Here is a 17,096-nt window from a genome sequence, read left to right as displayed (position 1 = left end):
CTTACTAGATACAGATGAACTATCAACGCCTCAATTCTACCTTTGACCAGGAATGTCATGCCCTGGTTAAGGAAACCCTTCACTAATTGACTAGGGAGAGCTTGATACAATTCGAGACCCTCCCCGATCCCGCCTTGAGAGGCTTAGTGTTTCCAGGTAGAGGAAGCGAGTTACCAGCGTATTTTGAAGGGTGCCTGTGGTAGGTACCAGTGTACGAATCAACAATGACTTCCTGCAGAGATTCAGCAGTCGATGCCTGTAACCGCGTCTTGGCAAGCAGCAGAGGGTAGAGCAGAGCAACCGCTATAAAGATGTCAAATGCTTGCAAGAGATGGACAAGGATGTTTGCGTACCCAACGAATTTGAGATAGCACCACCGAAGAACGCCTCTTTTGGACTTGCATTAGGTAGCGCATGAGAAGTCGGGGTTCTTCTCGCCACAGCTAGAACGCGGCGAAATAGCTGGAACAGCGCCAAAGATATGGACGGGTTGAGGGATAGCAGGATCGACAACCTGAAGCCTACAGTCCGTCAGCAAAGTGCATTCCAACCTGCTCTGCATGCATTCAACATACCTTTCCAGAACCCAGCCAATCCCTCTTCGCGGTAAATCGAAGCGAAGACCGAGCGTAATCCGGATTCACTAACGCTATTGTCGGAAGGTGTAGCTGTCTCTTCCTCGGACACATCTGATGCGATATCCTCGCTGTCCGTCTCGCTATCTCCTCTTTCAGTCTGCAGCCGCAGAGTGACAATATTCATCGGCATCGACACTGCGCGCGACGCGACGCCAGCCACGAAGCCTAGGACTAGCTCTTCCACTATCGTAGGTTTATACACGCTTCCGGGTTTGTGATGTGCCGCCGGGTTCAGCTTCAGACGACGCGTCGTAACCAGCGATCTCATAAACGAATAGAAGTAGAAATAAAAGAAACTATGATCCCCTCGAGTCAGCGTACCGTTCCGCGTTATATCGTGATATCGAAGTTGGTACTTACTTCGACAACAGCGTTGCGATTGTATCTGCTGAAAGCCCATCGTATAGGGCCTCCAAGCCGTCCTTTCTAAATATCCCGTATAATACATGGAACGCTCGGCGTAGGCCGGTCTCCTTTCTGTGCCCCTTCTCCAACTGCAGTCGCGTAGTCACCAGGGCAAAGGGATATGTCAAGGTATTGGCGGATGCGCTGCCAATGGCGCCTGAGACGGCCTGAACCAACGGCGGTAGTGTGCTGGTCATCGGGGTGAAGAGGAAAGTTTAAGTGGTGCGCCCATGCTGGTGAGTGGAGTCCGTGAATTTCAATAACCCCTGAATACTTTTGGAATCTCCAAGATTTCCAAAAGTGTCGATTGAGAGGCTGTGTACTACTAAGTTTTGCTGTTGAATGGCTCCTGAGAAATCCACCTTTCCTCACTGCCTCGACCGCTGGCACTGCAATTTGAACTTAGTGACGATCGTATGTGCAGCTTTTCATTTAAGAAGGCCCTTTGATCGTATTAAACTTTGTTGAACAGCTTCGTCCTCAGCATGTTCGTGCCCTTCTTCACAAAACGAGCGTCAAAAAGACAGCTTGAACGTCGTAAAGGAGGTGGCGGTGGTGGCCGCGGCGGCGGATCAAGTTCAGGTGGGTCCCGGGGTGGTAGCTCAAGCTCTTCATCTGGGGGCTCAAGTAAAAGTTCAGGCGGCGGCGGCAGCAGCGCCGGGGCTTCTTCAGGCGGTAGATCGTCCTCTGTCTCGACAGGATCTGGTACTCGCGGCGCAAGCTCTGCTGGCAACGGCGGTGGGCGGGTCACATCAATACCGGCTGGACAACCGTTCGCGGGTCGGTCGGTGGGCGGAGGGACGAGGCAACAAGTGGTCGGTTCCCAGTACGTGCTCTCGTCGTTGCCTGGCGGTGGGATTCCACTCATATCCTTGATTAGACAATACGGCAGCGGGTATCCCGGCGTAGCCGGCCGCGGTGTTGCAGGTCGTGGCTTCCCCTTCTACTTTTGGCCAGTTGCTTGGGGAGGTGCTGCTGGTGTCGGAGCAGGCGCCTACTTGCATTCGAACGAAGTAAGTGAATTACTCTCTCGGTCCTAACATGCACCTGACCTTTAACTGATCCAGTATGGCCGACATGATAATTCGACTCGTCCGGGCGGCGTCGAGGTCACGGCGGTCTTCATATCAAGTTCAAATGGCACCAATACTTTCCGTTTGATGGCCGACAACGCGACCGTGACATCGCTGATCGAGGATATCCGAGGCAACTGTTCATCGTCACTGGCAGCTAATAGTTCAACAACGCCGTCTGCCTTCGACCCCGACCAGCTGCCCAAGCCAGAACAAACTGTTCAGTATTATCGTGCCAGCAGCGTGGCTCTCACGTTCGACGGCTACAACAATACCGGCGCGCTCGCAGATGAGGGGACGCCAGACACGCCTCTACCCGCCGGGCTCGATGCCACCCTCCTCAATTGCTTGAACGATACGATAGTTAACAACGTGCCCTTGGTTGATGCTGCTGGTATGCGGTGGTCGGCACCAAACGTGGCTCTACTGCCATTATTCTGGATTGTGTGGTTAATGTCTACGCGGGTATAATGATATATCTATACCCTCCCCTCCTCTTCGTTCTTGCTTTATGTATTAATATTTTTGCCATGTTTCAACTGATCAAATTCGTTACTCTAGCTATTACTTATGGTGTATGTAATGTAACCATCACCTAGCCAGTTCATAAGTGGTAGTACCATTAAAGTTAATTGCGAGGTGTCCATCTTTCATGGACATACTCTACACACTTGAAATCTATACTTCGCCTTCACTGAACACCAACGAAATAATGAAATTTCGGGCGTGTTACTTTGTGGTAAAATGTTCTGTCCTCATTTTTACCAGTGGATCCATCGCACGTCCTCTTCCGATAGCCTGCAAAAAGTGCAAAAAGTTCCGACACGGGGAATCGAACCCCGAGCTGCCGCGATCACTTTGAAAGGCGGCAATGTTAGCCGTTACACCATATCGGACTGATGGCATGTCTGCAATCTGTATGATGTTGAAAGGCTAGGCGACCTATAAATGATTATTTCAAGTCTACAGAGTGCTTCGAACCAAGGTGATTATTTGTTCTAATACTCGTAGAAACCCTTTCCATTCTTCTTCCCATACCACTGAGCATCTACCATTCGTTCCAGAAGGATGCTAGGTCGGTATTTTGAGTCGCGGGTACCTTCGTAGAGCGTCTGCTGGATGGCGAGGCAGGTATCTAGCCCGATGCTGCCAAAGAAAACAACTGTTAGTCCTTCGGTGTTAGCGTCACATTTTTAAAGTGATGCGTACAAATCAGCTATACAGGTAAGGAGAGGTTGGTGAGCACGAGGTGGATGTTGAGGAAGGAGTGAGAGACAAACCTAATTGCAAGGGGCCCATGGGATGGTTCATTCCGAGTTTGAGAGTAGTATCGATGTCTTCTTTCGTTGCGATGCCCTACAGAGTATTATGATAAATACTGTATACGGTTCCATGAAGCACCCGCTCTCACCTTCTCTAGACACATGATAGCCTTGGATACGAAGAGGTCAGCCTAGGGTTGAAGCAATTGGAAGCGCGGCACGAACCTCATTGATAAACGGCATGAGGAGGGCATTGGAGACAAATCCAGGTACATCCTTAGATGTTGTCACCTCTACAACAGTATTGAATTAAATGTTCGGCGTGGAATATGTTAGAACGAACCTTTGCCGCAGGCCACGGCGAAGGATCGTGCACGGTTAAGCACGTCCGGCGTCGTTTGCAGAGCCGATATAAGTTCGACCAGTTTCTACGACAATTGTTCATTTTTATATCTCGGACGCGTTCGAAGAGCTTACCATGACGGGAACGGGGTTGAAGAAATGGAGACCTATGATCCGATACGCGTGCATTAGCCTCCAATTTACTATTGCCAGAAATTGGCATGCAATACGCCGTACCGACAACACGCCCAGCGATCTTCTTGCCCTCCTCGCTCGCCGCGCTGACATCTTTCGGAACAGCTGAAGCAGCGATTTTGGTTATACTTATCGAGCTAGTATTTGTTGCGAGGTAGCATTGGGGTTGATTTCAGCGGCCAAAGACGCGAATATCGCCTGCTTCAATGGCAGAGATTCTGATACAGCCTAAGTCATCAACAAGGGTCAGAAGTATCCTCTACAAGACCGTCCGCGGAATGACGAGGCATACCTCAATGACCATATCCACATCCCGCATGCCTTTGATCCCCTCTTCATGTCCAACAACCTGAATACGGTCTTTGGCCTCCTTAGCATCTATGCTTTGTATCCGCCCCTTGTTCACATCCTTCTCCAGCAGCTTGTCGACGAAAGCTAGACCCTTCGTCGTCTGTTCCGGGGAACGATCGTATAGCAGCACCGGAACCTTGGCCCGGAGAGCGGAGACGAGGGCTATACCCGTCCCCATCTGCCCCGCACCCATCACGCCGATTTTGCGAATATTGTGCGCAACGATACTCATGGTGTATGGATGGAGGACTAGTCGGAAGCCACTCGACGCGGACGGAGATGGGCTCGCGAAGATAATCACGTGTGTCCGGGCAATGAGCCAAGAAATCCGCGTCGGACCTTGAAGCGGAACTCAGAGATTGGTTTTTAACAACCCCGCGAGTAAAGCTGGGATATTCTCCAGGGCAGCCTTGAAGCTCAAAGACTCGCCGCTCAACGGCTGCCCCATCATCGCCGCTTGATCCAAGTCACGCACAATCAAGGCGAGGAACCATCTACCCGCGCCCTATGCATCCATGGTAGTCCTTCTGGCGACTACATATTTCGTCCCCGGGTATCAGTTCTTCCAAGGACTCGCGTCGCGACAGGGACGAAATCCAACGACAAGTTATGTTGCTATCGCCAACGTTGCAGAAAGCAACCTGTTCGTAGTATTGTGTCCCTTGATTCCCGGATTCAAATGTTCGTGCACTTCCAAGCCCTTGTGGAAAGTGAATAAGACGCCGCGATATCACTTTGCAAGGATAAGGCGTAGAAGAATCAACTGTGTCAATGTCTGTCTGTATCCTCTGGCCTCTCGCGATACGGCATGGCTTTCGGATACAAGAGCAGCGCGGCAGCGATCAAACCAATCAGAGACGCGCAAAGCATGACATATCGGAATTTGAACTTTACATGCAAACAGGGGCTCCCTTGTCACGCAAAATGTAGTTGATTTTCCTGTACATGAACCAGCAGGTATATAAGCAAGCGGTGATGGCAGACAAATCTCATACCACTATGCGACCTACAGAAAAAAATTCAAGTGTATAGGCATGGTACAGCCGTCATATTATGCAAGTAGATTCTGAAGTGCCCATTTTTGCGTCACATTTCGCCTTCGGAAATAAACTTCTAGCTCTCTAACTCTCCTCAAACTTTTATAGTAGGTGAATAATGTCTATTGCTCAAATGCTATGTATGTCCGAAGGTGAAATATTGAATCTGCAAGAACCTAAAAATACTTTTGCAAATCTATGTCTGTTTGCACTATAGTACACGTGATAGTACGGCATGGCTTTCGGTCACAAGTGCGACGATTTCTGGACGACGATCTCTGGACCTGTAGTCGCCGATCACTCTCCGGTGACGGTATCATTTTTGAATCTTAATGATGTCGACCAGTATGTGCACAGCTCCCGTGCAAAGGCTCAATTCTGACTTTCTTCCTTTAGTTACGATGTCGTTCGCCCTTGGCAATAGCCAACAAGGACTTGCAACCAGGTGAGCGTCGGGAATCCTACCATTTATTCCTTCGAATTCAAAGTAATCTTCGTAGTAGTTTCAATCGCCTTGAATGCTGCTAGGTTGGGACTTCAATTCGTCCCTCCACGACTTCGTACTTCCGTTCTCATCGAGCCACCACCTCCCCCATCTTGGCGCCTGGATACCATACGACGCTAAGCCTAACTTGTCACAAAGAAGCATGCGAGGGAAGCTTACAGGAAGGCTGCCTTGGTTCGAGCTCGAATCTTGGGGAACACCAGCAGGTTTTCTGTCGGCGTTTCGAAGGCTCTGTAATTTTATTTATCCGTTGGCGCTCAAATTTAACACACGAATCCTTCACCACTCACCGCTGCGTGCGTAATATGTGGCGCACTCCCTTCGGCACTATCCCGTGAGCGACACTGGGTCAAAGTCCCGCACCGCGAGCAGTACACATCGTGCATATTCTCCTTCGGCATACGACGGTGCTTTAGAGCTTCAAACATATAGTCGGCGGTGTGGACCTTTCGCTGCAGCGCCGTCCAGACCCTGACAATAACCGATTTATCAGAACGTCTTCGAGCCCCAAGTGTATTGTACGAACCAGTCTATAAATTCCGTGTATTTTCCGCACACCTTGCAGGGAGCGGGCACCCCAATGACGTTTGTAGCACCCACGTTGGTCTCTTGAAAGTCGCGTCCTCCGAATATATCGCAGAGCCGCAAGTACTCGTCTTCAGTGATGAACCACCTGTATGTCGGTCCTCCACCTTCGTCGCCGAGAAACTTCGTAGGCGGGGACCTACTGAGCGAGGTGATTTTATGATACCGGGCCATGTCAGGTGTAGTAGGTTCCACCGAAGAGAGGGTCATGGCACCCTTAAACGGAGTGTTGCAGACACTGTGGAATGAACTACATCAATGATTCTGACTCAAGGACTAATTTCGGCGCTGAATATATCCTCAACCTCACTAAGTTTGGATCCCATTTCGGAAGCAGCCGTGACGTAGGCTTACACTCTATACTAGGTCTCGGAACGGGAAGGATGTGTGACCGAATGTCCTGGCTCTTCGACTATCAAACTCTTACTTTCATCAAGGTTAGATAAAGCAGGGGGCATGGAATCTCTCGAAGTCTGATAAATCTAACATTCGCCGTTATGATGAAGGAGCATCACGATAAGCCTTTGACTGCATTGTGCTTCTGTGCTGATGAATATCTAGGTCGGAGAGGCCTCGTATAAAAGTCGATTCGCTTGTATATACGTAAGGGCATCCTCAAGCCTTATTACACCCATCGATCTTGGGAACAAACATGTCATCCCAGCGTGTCGAGCCCACTACTTCCATCACCGCGAATGACTTCGGGGTCCCCGATGTCAACACCACCGGTATACCGAAAAGGGACGAGCACGCTGTGGCCCAAAGAGGTGACTCTGGTTCAACAGCATCAAGGTGTAGAGAACGATGTATTAACGTTGAGGATAGATTTGAGTCCCCAGTGGACCTTGCCGGGCGTCATGGATTGGCGTGCTACAGCATCGGATATTGTTGAACAGGATGCTGTCGAAGACGCTGCTGGCGGTGGTAACTAATATAGTGAGTAATCCCTCATCGACGGCCCAGTCGTAAGCTGAAGCTACATCATTAGGTTGAAACCGCAGTTGAAATTCAGAGCTAGTGATCGCATGCCGATGTGTATATAATTGAATGCAAATGTATCCGATTATCGTGCTTGTGATATATACTGAGTGAAAAGCATCGAAGCTCGTCACTGCCATAGTGTCGTTACGTGGTGCGAGGACGAGTGGCGTCCTCTGAGAATGCTTGTCGGTTGGAACTACATATCCAAACTGAAGCTATATTGCGCTGGCACTCAACAGATCTCCCTGACATTGCGTAACTCTCGCACTCCCTATAATCTGAATGAGAACGGTGTCGCGTGGACATACATAAAATCATTCTTATACTAAAATACGTAGTCAAGCTGTATGAGGCGCTCTACAGCTATATCGTCGTCGTAGCGAGGAAATGCTTCACGCAAAATGTCCTTCCATATATACACCCGCGAATACACTGATCGACTCGACGATGCGGTTTCCCAGTATTCGGGCATCCATCCAGCAGTCTCCCAGTCAATAAGCCCGGTAGGTCGGCATTCTTCGTCCGCAATGATATTGTGAAGAAGTAAGTCGCCGTGAGTGAGGCAGACTTGATAGTGCCTCTGCGGTCGTTCAGCAATGAAGCGGCGAATGTATTCGTCAGCTTTCTCCACTCGATCTGGCCAGACCGTACAGAAGTCCTGGGCGTGGAACTGAGCTGGACTCTCGAAGGGCCCAACGACACCTGGGGTGTCAATCCGGTAACTCTGGAAGGGCCCGCCCAGAAAGCCCGAGATTCGCTGCGAGGGGAAATCGGGAGGCGGATGGATGGCGTGGAGCTGATCCACCCAAGACCCAACTGTATCTTGGACCAACATCCTCTGCTCTTCGGTCGCCGTTACGAGTCTCGATCCTAGTCCTTGTTGGAAGAGAGGCCGACCGGGAATGGTCGTCATCACGAAGATCCACCATACAGGTTGACCCTCGGAGTTCTGCTCGACTGATATACTCGTGTAGCCTCGACCAGGGGGCTTTATGTCGACCGTTGTTGGGAGCATATCGAGAATTTCTGGCACGGGTATATGTGTGTTCTTGCGGACGAAGTCCATGGGAAGTGGTTCGTCGGGAGTGAGACCGAATTTGATGTAGATACCAAAGGGAAGCCGGAAGGGTTTACCGTTAGAGCGAGTGCCAAAGCGCCGTACAAGGAAGCAGTAAACGGCCGAGCGAAGACATTGCGGAGAGTGCAGCCACAACGACCAGAGCCAACTTCGTATGGTTGACGATCTACGAAGCTGTGAGGGACAATCTGCGAGAAGAGAGTCCATCTTACGGTTTATATTGAAATCTCATAGGAATAGACCACGGAGCTGACATGACTGATGCAATTGGGAACGAGTGATTGAAGGGACAAGTTCAAAAGTTTATACAACAGACCACTATTCCCACGCCACGGTGGTGGCCACAACTTACGCCACACTTAGTATGTGTCGTGGAACATTTGTGGCAACCGTTCAGTCAATGGGTTTGGTTATCTTGTACTTTGATCGGAAGCGCACAAACTTGCTAGATGAGTCGCCGTTTTACTGTGCTGTTAGTACCCCTGTTCAAAACAATATCGAATAGGTCAGGACTCGGAAGTGCACCACCCAACGTTAGGCGAATCACACAAGACTGTTCGTCGTATACTGTCTGGTATATACGAAAACAGAAACATGTATTACCCCTCACTCTGCTAAGTTGAGGCACTTTTACTGCGGCGAAGTACTGGGGAGAGGCGCACAAGAATGAGGCGCAAACGTTCGCTTTCAGCATCGAGCTGTATTCGTTGGCGCACATTGTATTGACTACTCACCATCCTCTCCAACACTATAAAAGGGTAATATCAACATGTCGAGAAATACATCCCCCAAACTTGAATTCACCTACCACAAACTCCTCAGTACGTCTCTCCTTACCTATTCGAAGATCTCCCAAATCGCTAACTTGTATTTTTCAAGTCCTCAATGTCCAGCCAGCTCATAGTTAACGATATCCTTGCCGTCCTCTTCTCCGGAGGAGACGGTGAAACGTACCACTTTGCAATCTGCGTTGTGATCGACGATACGACCGCTGTGAAATACCACGCAAAGGAGCCCATTCCCAATCATTGGTTTTTTGAAAGGCCGGCTCCTCTTCACAGTCTCCTTCAATCGAGAACACTATGTGCTGCCGTCAAGATAGGTATGTCACAATGATTTTGACATGAACTCATCTAGGCTAACACGGTTATTAGGCAAACTCAGGCCAGGCTTTCAAGTCAGCGCCCTCGAAGATTGCCTCTCTCAAATTCCCATGCAAATACCCCCGTCTGAAGTCGGCTACGAGCCTAGATTCGATTGCAGGGTTTGGTTCAAAGAGGCTGTCAGACGTCTCCACCAAGCTCGCATCATTAATTGTCCGAACGTCTACAACTTGGAAGCAGAGTGTAAGGCGTATGCTCAGGGCAATGATGCATGCCGGGCTTCCTGGTCGGGATATGCGTACTACGTCTCCCGATTCTCCGCCTGACTTTAATGGTCCTTGAACTAAATTCCCAAGTCGCATTTTAATACTCCTTTCCTCACTTGTCCATCATTTTAGTACATATCCAATATATTCAATTAGTGAAGAATCCTGCCCTCGAGCACCGAGACAACGTCATAAAACAGTTTTCCAGCTCCACGTCTTCGGCGTTTTAAGGACCAACGACTGTTGTTGCGAAATCAAGGTGTCGAGGACAGGTCATGCCAGTAGTTCTAGACCGTGGACATCATCGCGCTACGCCATCAGATACATCGTATCCACGCCGACGTGTACCTAGATACGGAGAAGTAAGTGTAGAACCGAGTTAATGTCCGAAGTTCTACGATATATGGCTGAATGCCAGGGTAAGCGCCTCTTCTAGGAGGGCGCCTAATATGGAAATAGATATAAACGGAAAGTAGTGTTCGTATAATATATTATAAATTATAAATACCGTGTGTGTGTGGCTCAACAGTAAGAGCGATGAAGGTTAGAATGACGCTATGAATACAGGTGTCGAACATACAGGAGAATCAAGGCAGAATCGAACCAGGAGTCTCGAGTGGTCGTACACACGAGTTAGGCTTCCAGGAGATGGGCGATGGACCGGCGTCAAGGCGGAAGGACACTTCGACACTTCCTGAAGGGCCGCACAGTCAAAGTATCGTTCCTCCGATCTATTGCGCCGTTCCAATGGTATTGTCAGTCTCGCATTCATTCAATGTGGTTAACAAGTCAACCTATCGATTCGCAGGGTGTGTTATCGCTGTCCAGCTTACGGTGATAAGGAAGCGATGCTCCTAAGAAACAGCAGGCATTGGTGTGGGTGCAAATGAAGGAGAGACTGCGACCAAAGGAGCGTTGATACGAGCTACTCCAGGAATTCTGAGAGGTCGCTCGGACAACTGATCAGGATCAATGAGTAGGAAGTCCTGCCCGTTACACTCTCGAAGCTCGCAAGCGTTTATTACCACTAGCGGTGCAACTGCTACGACGATGGCAGGACGCGCAAGAAATCCGCGCCAGCGCGACGGCAGCATCTGCACGGTGGTAGGCTAGGCCGCAGAGGTCTTCACAAATAGGCGGCGCGTCTCTCGTACAGGGAGTATATCGAAGATGCTTTCGCATTCATTGGGATGGTGTGGGGGAAGGTCACGATGGAATTTGCGGCGACACGTTCGCGCTCATACCGAACGGCACAAGACTTGGCTTCTGCGTTGAGGTTTCTACCGATACAAGAAGCAAAATGTACTCTTCGTATATCAGGAAGCTGCGAAGCGGGAATGGAGAACTTACGGATGCTGATTGTCTTCGGGCTCTGCGTCGCCTTCCCATCAGCATTTGTCCTCACAAGTGAAACACGGCACAAACACACAGATTACAAGTGTCGAAGTCCATGCCCATGTCTTGAGCCGCGTGTCACGATCGAGTTGGGTGACGGGAACGATGCCGTGTGGATTGCAACAGGACCTCCGATAATCCCTGTAAAGTAGGACCAAAAGGGGTGAGCTAAAAATTTCCTTATTAGGAATTTAGGGAGGATGTTCCAACGGACCTCAATTAGGTCACCGAGAGATGTGGAATCTGGCGTCCGTAAGGAGAACTACAAGTATGATCCGATATGGTGTAACGGCTAACATTGCCGCCTTTCAAAGTGAACGCGGCAGCTCGGGGTTCGATTCCCCGTGTCGGAAGTGCAAAGACTTTGTAGCGCTTTATTTTACTCGGCGGCTCGAGTTAGATAGATTCACTCGTATACGCTTTGCAACCTCCTCTCCACGGGCGAGATGGCCGAGCGGTCTAAGGCGCCAGACTAAGGATCAGCTTATTCGATGAGCACTCAATCTGGTCTTTCGGGGCGTGGGTTCGAATCCCACTCTCGTCAAATATTTTTGCTTTTGTCACCCAGCGTGCAGTGCGAGGGACGGAAGAATTTCGAGGAGACGCCCCTCTTTGGACGTAAAAGGGGCGAATTCCAGTGAATTCCGTGGGCGGCAGGCGGCAGTGTATGTAGATATAGCCTTTTGGCGGTGTCGGCGGTAGCCGAGACCATCATGTTATCATAGATTGCACTGCTTGATCCAGTATATAATCTCCAAGTTCAGATCAGGCCAACTTACTACTTTCTGAACCAATGTCGTACAACGTGAGTCCTTGCGCCCGTTACCTCGTTGCGATCCCTGACAGGGCCACGCCTTGACCACAGTACGGAGCACCACCACCTGCAGGAGGAGGTTATGGGGGAGGAGGTTACGGGGGAGGAGGAGCACCAGGAGGCTACGGCGCCCCATCTGGCTACGGCGGAGGCTTCCAACAGCCTCCCCCCCAAGGTCCACCTCCCGGCGCAGATCCTCAGTACGTTGCTTCAAGTCATATCACTGTGGTACACAACCCCTGACCAGCTATCTGAAGGCTCTGGCAGTGGTTCTCAACCGTTGACACGGATAGATCTGGCCATATTTCCGCTCAGGAGTTAGGTGAGTGTCTCGCGCTCGATTCTGTAGGTCGGTTGGGTTTACTGACAATATCTTCGGTCAGAGCGCGCATTGATCAATGGCGATTGGACTCGTGAGTCACTTGTCTCCCGACCTTGCACGCCACATTTAATTTCCATCTATAGCATTCGATCTGGACACAGTAAAGCTCCTCATGTCGATCTTTGTACGTTTTAACCTTCAAGCAATCATTGCCACCGTCTAATCTCTTTATAGGACACTGATCGCAGCGGCACGATCGGATTCAACGAGTTCGCCGGGCTGTGGAAATACATCAAGGTGCGGTCCTTATTAGTGCGCTACTTACGTTGCCAGTACTCATAACTGTTGTTCAGGACTGGCAAGGTGTCTTCAGACACTTTGATCGCGACCGATCAGGCTCTATCGACGGTCAAGAGCTCCACGCCGCTCTGTCGCAGTTCGGGTTAGCCGCCTCATCCCGTCGCTCTGCTCATCACAACTTGTATTCACCACCTACCATTCAGTTACAACCTATCTCCTCAGATCCTCGATCAGGTCCAAAGGAAATACGGTGCGTAGTCCCCCTAATCCCTGCCACACATGGGTGTAAAATACTTACAGATTCACCCGTATCTGGGTCAGATATTAAAGCATCTGGTGTTGTCCGGCCTGGCCAACCACAACCTGGTATCTCCTTTGACCGCTTCGTCCGCGCTTGCGTTGTGATCAAGCAATTGACGGAGTCCTTCCAACGCTTGGACACCCAGCGCAGTGGATGGGTCCAAATGAGCTACGAGCAGTTTATGGTGCGTTCTAACTTGCATCACCGTGAAACAACCCTCCTAATGACCGACTTCGCACAGCAAACTGTTCTCTCCCTCCCCTAAACTAGCTGAATCAGAAGTGGATTACCACCTTTGTAATGTGTTCGAAGCCTGTAATTCTTGTTGATGAATCGATGTACCCATGCCGCACTGTGACCTTCACAACCCGGTGGTATCAGTCACATCCCCTGACATAGTGGAAGGTTCCTGATAAACGCGATAAACTAATCTACTTGACTAACATAAACAACAGTCCGAATAATATAAGAACATCACGCGCTGGCCGTAACAGCTGGCAGCGGCATGGGCGTACCCCCTTGTCCGCCCGCGCCATCCCCCGCTAGAGGCTGACCATCGGGCCCGAACTTCTTCTTCCTCCCATTGCCCGAGCCTACGCCCAGTACGCCCTTCTTCTTCTTGGGCGCAGCCGCAGTCGCGGGCTCACTCGGCGGAGTACCATTGATAATGGCATCCTCGCCTTCCGTCTTCATCACACTGATGGCATTAGCAGTGTTGTTAGCATTAGCATTCGCAGATTTGCCCTTTTTCTTGGATGATCCAGCCGCGGGGCCGGCTTTGAGTATCTGTCCGAGCGGGCCCATCTTGGTCTGCGCGAGAGCAGGGAGGTCGTCGGGGAGCGTGATGACAGCCAGTGGCTGGGGTTCGGGAGGGGCGCCGTGCGGCGGGAGCCCGTAAGGTGTAGCGGATGCGGGGTAGGGTACAGGTCCGGGGAGAGGGGGTATAAAGGTAGTTGTAGAGAGCGACGAAATGCGAGATTGGTAGTATGGTTTGAGTAGACCGATCTGATTCTCGACTTTGGTGGAATCGAGGGGGATGAACGGGGGTGGGGGTGGGAACGGTGGGGGTGGTTCGGTGGGTTTCGCGCTGATAAAGAAAGAATGGTGAGTGCATGAACGTATGTTGGTGCCAAGAGGGAGATAACGCACGAAGATGCGTTGGACTTGCCATCCCCTTTCTTCCCTTTGAGGAGTCGCTTCGGGATGGTAAGGCTTGAAAGACCGTGCTCTGCAGCAATACCGAGCTCTCGAAGGCCCAGAAAATCTTCTCCAAAGGCATCGGCAAAGTTGCCGCTATGGAGACAGTCAGTCATATCTCCCTATGGGTGCAAAAGGATACACACAGCACAAGAGCACCGCCGTCTTCTTCGTCCTCTTCGAAAAGCCCCTCATCTTCCTGCTGATCAGCAGCAGTCTACATCATTGTGAGCGAATGCGAATATTGACTAGCAGAATGCACTCACGACTTCGCGATACGCCCCATCAAGCTTCTTCTCTAAATCTGTGATCCGGGCGCCATAACGCTCTATGTCATCAGAAATATACCGTTCGAGGTCTTGCACCTGAGAGGTACCACTCTCGAATAAAGTATGGAGGATAATTTCCTACAAATACTTGATTAATGATTGCCGGTACGAATGGGGGATGAACAACCTCTGGTAGCATAGTGTGGGCGTGCTTATCAGTAAGAAAGCGCATCGTGCGACCGACGTTCGAGAGGTACTCCGCTGTAACGCCAACCAAAACATCCAGTGCCTCCCGCGAAGTACCTACAACGAGCATCGAGTTCCAGCTGCACGCACCACGAATAACCACCAGTCAGACGCACCTTGAAACCCAGAATGTTCTAAGACCTTACTGCATGTCCATTTCAAACAGTCGGTAGCGTTGCGCTCGCCCATCTCGATGCCCCCTTTCACCTTCCGCCGTCCCCGCATGCGAGCCAACCATGGCTGTTCGTCAATCTGATCGACATCGACGACCCCTACGGCGCTCATATCCTCTTCTATAACCCCACCGCCGCTCCCCGATCCGGAACCGATGGTAAACGCAGGCCCATCACCAACTACGCCGTCTCCGTCTTCGTTATTCGAAGTATTGATGTTCAGCGCAGCAAATTTGCTGTGGATCTGGCGCACACGCCGCATTGTACGTATGTTGTTGTTCATCAGTGTCAGCAGCGCTTTGGGCGGCGGAGGCGGGTCCGCCTCGACTTTCCTGCGTCCTCTGCGCTTGGCTGTAGGCGACGAGGGCGGTTCTCTAGATATGATGGAAGGCTTGCCCTTGCGCAGAGAGTAGGATGAGGGGAATGGGATGGACGGGAGGCCGCTGCCGAGTAATTCGTCCGAATGCGCAGCCTTCCACCATAAATGAGTAATATCATCAGTATCTAACGGAGGGGAAGTAAATCGTGTGCGTTTCCGTGGCCGATGGTCAACGCCGTTTCTGTAGACACGTAAGACACTGTATTGTACGAACAATAGATGAGACATACAGTTTGCGTTTATCGCCGATTTCGTCAATGTCCATAGGATGAAAGTCATCTTCGCGGGAGTCGCCACCAAGTCGAGAACATGATGCGTATTCACGTATTTGTTCAGCGGCGGCAGATTGCTTAGTTGGGTCCTGCGAGTCAAGGTCTCTGTCCAGCCGCGCGAACGCAGCCATGCTCTCCGGCGTGCGGACGATAGCGGGGGACTCGGCAAAAGGAACGCCTTTCAGAGAGTGTCTCTTGAGTACTGAAGGCGTTGAGCGGGGAGTCTCGGCACGGTACGATGGTGATCGGTACTTGGAATATCCGTTCACGCCATTAAGCTTCGATCGCGTCGGCAGTTCAGACGGTATCGTGGGGTCGGTGCGCTCTTTCCGGTCGGTTATATTCTTCAGCAGACGTTCCGCCTTTGCCTGCAGGCGCCTCGCACATAGCTGGAGAGGGTGGTTCTCTGCTGCGTTGTACGTGCGGCAGTTCGACCATATCAGATCCAGGTCGTCTTTAAACTCGCGTTTCGACTTGTATGTCTTTTGCTTTACCTTCCTGAGCATCGTCTGCAGGTCCATAGGTGTCGATATGACTACACCCCAATTAGGAAACTGTGAGAGATATGATAGCTGGGTTGGCACGCACCGTCATAGTAGTCTGGTACCTCCGACCTGTTCACCGGGCGCAGGAATGCCTCCGCGTCGCGATTGTCCTGCGAGTAGCTCGTCAACACGCGATGTTAGTGAGACATGGTCACGTACAATAGTGATTGTTCGTAGGTCATGCAATAGGCCTTCTAGAGACTCGTAGAAGGGGTCCGCTAGCTTCGCGTCGTGGCTCTGCCGCTGAAACTCTGTCAACTCCTCCCATACGCAACAATCGAGACGAATGCTTACTCGGCCTTCCTTGACAGTGGTGAGCAGAAGCTTGAGATTGGCATCTGGCGCGGCCTGCAGCCGGCTCTCTGTCAAGGTGCGAAGAAGATTCTGTCCAAATGAGCCGTATGAACCTTGGAAGCAAGACCTTTTAGCTCACATTCATCCTCGTCGTCGTCTCGCACAGCGGCGGGAGTAGAGTGTCATATTTGAACTCCGACTCGCGCTGTGGGAAACGGCACGCTACCTTTGTGTCAGGTGACCGGTAGGTCAGGAGCAGTCAGGAGCGCTGAGCAGCTTGTCTACGGGGGCCCCGCTGCCAGTGGGCATAAATTTGCCTCGCCATATCTATACAATGGCCGAGAACACAATTAATCAACAATTCCAATTACACAACATCTGTAACATCGCTGTGATCCAGGTAACATTTGGACAGCCATTTATCTTTTCCCCAGCAAGCTCAACCCTCGAAGCTTTATCCCCATACTCTAACTGCCGTCCGCATCTATTTCGCGCTGTATCCCTGCCTCCGATCCATGAACGCATAGCATCGTTCGAATCTCGGATTCATTGACCGTGATGCTGCTGACACGTACAACTTCAATACATTCAAGATCAACGACGATCTTCGCTTTCGCCAAGCGTAGATGACCACTTTGAGGAATCTTTGGGGAACATCCCTCTGCCATCAAACTTACTTCTCGCGCCAACGTCCATGAGGACTTTCCGTGTCCTTGGTCTTCCGGGCTCTTCCCCGACATCCAATAAGACGTTCGAGAACGTACACGT

At 50.8% G+C, this 17,096-nt stretch overlaps 8 protein-coding genes and 3 non-coding genes across 11 annotated transcripts; 6 read left to right on the top strand and 5 right to left on the bottom strand.

The window, feature by feature from the left end:
• Window positions 1-82: 82 nt before the first annotated feature.
• PC9H_008145 (uncharacterized protein) lies at window positions 83-1,240 on the bottom strand (the record flags this gene model as incomplete). Its single annotated transcript, XM_036777662.1, has 4 exons — window positions 83-303; window positions 354-521; window positions 576-934; window positions 999-1,240. 4 exons carry the CDS (start codon window positions 1,238-1,240, stop codon window positions 83-85), a joined length of 990 nt encoding a protein of 329 aa, XP_036631282.1.
• Window positions 1,241-1,528: 288 nt separating this feature from the next.
• On the top strand, window positions 1,529-2,587 carry PC9H_008144 (uncharacterized protein; the record flags this gene model as incomplete). Its single annotated transcript, XM_036777661.1, has 4 exons — window positions 1,529-1,625; window positions 1,683-1,869; window positions 1,924-2,056; window positions 2,111-2,587. 4 exons carry the CDS (start codon window positions 1,529-1,531, stop codon window positions 2,585-2,587), a joined length of 894 nt encoding a protein of 297 aa, XP_036631281.1.
• Window positions 2,588-2,933: 346 nt separating this feature from the next.
• On the bottom strand, window positions 2,934-3,012 carry PC9H_008143. Its single transcript has one exon. It is a non-coding gene; the product is annotated as a tRNA-Glu (tRNA).
• Window positions 3,013-3,114: 102 nt separating this feature from the next.
• On the bottom strand, window positions 3,115-4,498 carry PC9H_008142 (uncharacterized protein; the record flags this gene model as incomplete). Its single annotated transcript, XM_036777660.1, has 9 exons — window positions 3,115-3,278; window positions 3,397-3,472; window positions 3,528-3,548; window positions 3,604-3,671; window positions 3,722-3,806; window positions 3,856-3,887; window positions 3,958-4,052; window positions 4,103-4,143; window positions 4,208-4,498. 9 exons carry the CDS (start codon window positions 4,496-4,498, stop codon window positions 3,115-3,117), a joined length of 873 nt encoding a protein of 290 aa, XP_036631280.1.
• Window positions 4,499-7,045: 2,547 nt separating this feature from the next.
• PC9H_008141 (uncharacterized protein) lies at window positions 7,046-7,325 on the top strand (the record flags this gene model as incomplete). The annotated part of the gene is made up of 2 exons (XM_036777659.1): window positions 7,046-7,160; window positions 7,219-7,325. The coding sequence occupies 2 exons, from the start codon at window positions 7,046-7,048 to the stop codon at window positions 7,323-7,325; spliced, it is 222 nt and encodes a 73-aa protein (XP_036631279.1).
• A 374-nt stretch (window positions 7,326-7,699) lies between these two features.
• Window positions 7,700-8,659, bottom strand: PC9H_008140 (uncharacterized protein; the record flags this gene model as incomplete). Its single annotated transcript, XM_036777658.1, has 1 exon — window positions 7,700-8,659. The coding sequence occupies one exon, from the start codon at window positions 8,657-8,659 to the stop codon at window positions 7,700-7,702; it is 960 nt and encodes a 319-aa protein (XP_036631278.1).
• A 678-nt stretch (window positions 8,660-9,337) lies between these two features.
• On the top strand, window positions 9,338-9,881 carry PC9H_008139 (uncharacterized protein; the record flags this gene model as incomplete). The annotated part of the gene is made up of 2 exons (XM_036777657.1): window positions 9,338-9,554; window positions 9,607-9,881. 2 exons carry the CDS (start codon window positions 9,338-9,340, stop codon window positions 9,879-9,881), a joined length of 492 nt encoding a protein of 163 aa, XP_036631277.1.
• A 1,609-nt stretch (window positions 9,882-11,490) lies between these two features.
• PC9H_008138 lies at window positions 11,491-11,569 on the top strand. The gene has a single exon. It is a non-coding gene; the product is annotated as a tRNA-Glu (tRNA).
• Window positions 11,570-11,656: 87 nt separating this feature from the next.
• On the top strand, window positions 11,657-11,760 carry PC9H_008137. Its single transcript has one exon. It is a non-coding gene; the product is annotated as a tRNA-Leu (tRNA).
• A 249-nt stretch (window positions 11,761-12,009) lies between these two features.
• On the top strand, window positions 12,010-13,218 carry PC9H_008136 (uncharacterized protein; the record flags this gene model as incomplete). The annotated part of the gene is made up of 10 exons (XM_036777656.1): window positions 12,010-12,021; window positions 12,082-12,230; window positions 12,288-12,352; window positions 12,414-12,443; window positions 12,496-12,536; window positions 12,587-12,649; window positions 12,706-12,794; window positions 12,856-12,902; window positions 12,983-13,137; window positions 13,195-13,218. The coding sequence occupies 10 exons, from the start codon at window positions 12,010-12,012 to the stop codon at window positions 13,216-13,218; spliced, it is 675 nt and encodes a 224-aa protein (XP_036631276.1).
• A 209-nt stretch (window positions 13,219-13,427) lies between these two features.
• On the bottom strand, window positions 13,428-16,473 carry SPT7 (Transcriptional activator spt7; the record flags this gene model as incomplete). Its single annotated transcript, XM_036777655.1, has 11 exons — window positions 13,428-14,040; window positions 14,103-14,246; window positions 14,297-14,367; window positions 14,417-14,557; window positions 14,607-14,722; window positions 14,782-15,398; window positions 15,448-16,024; window positions 16,078-16,144; window positions 16,194-16,277; window positions 16,329-16,418; window positions 16,468-16,473. The coding sequence occupies 11 exons, from the start codon at window positions 16,471-16,473 to the stop codon at window positions 13,428-13,430; spliced, it is 2,526 nt and encodes an 841-aa protein (XP_036631275.1).
• Between the last annotated feature and the right edge of the window lie 623 nt (window positions 16,474-17,096).

Source organism: Pleurotus ostreatus, assembly GCF_014466165.1.
Source record: "Pleurotus ostreatus strain PC9 chromosome Unknown scaffold_5, whole genome shotgun sequence".
NCBI lineage: Eukaryota > Fungi > Basidiomycota > Agaricomycetes > Agaricales > Pleurotaceae > Pleurotus > Pleurotus ostreatus.
This window is presented reverse-complemented; position numbering and strand designations above follow the sequence as displayed.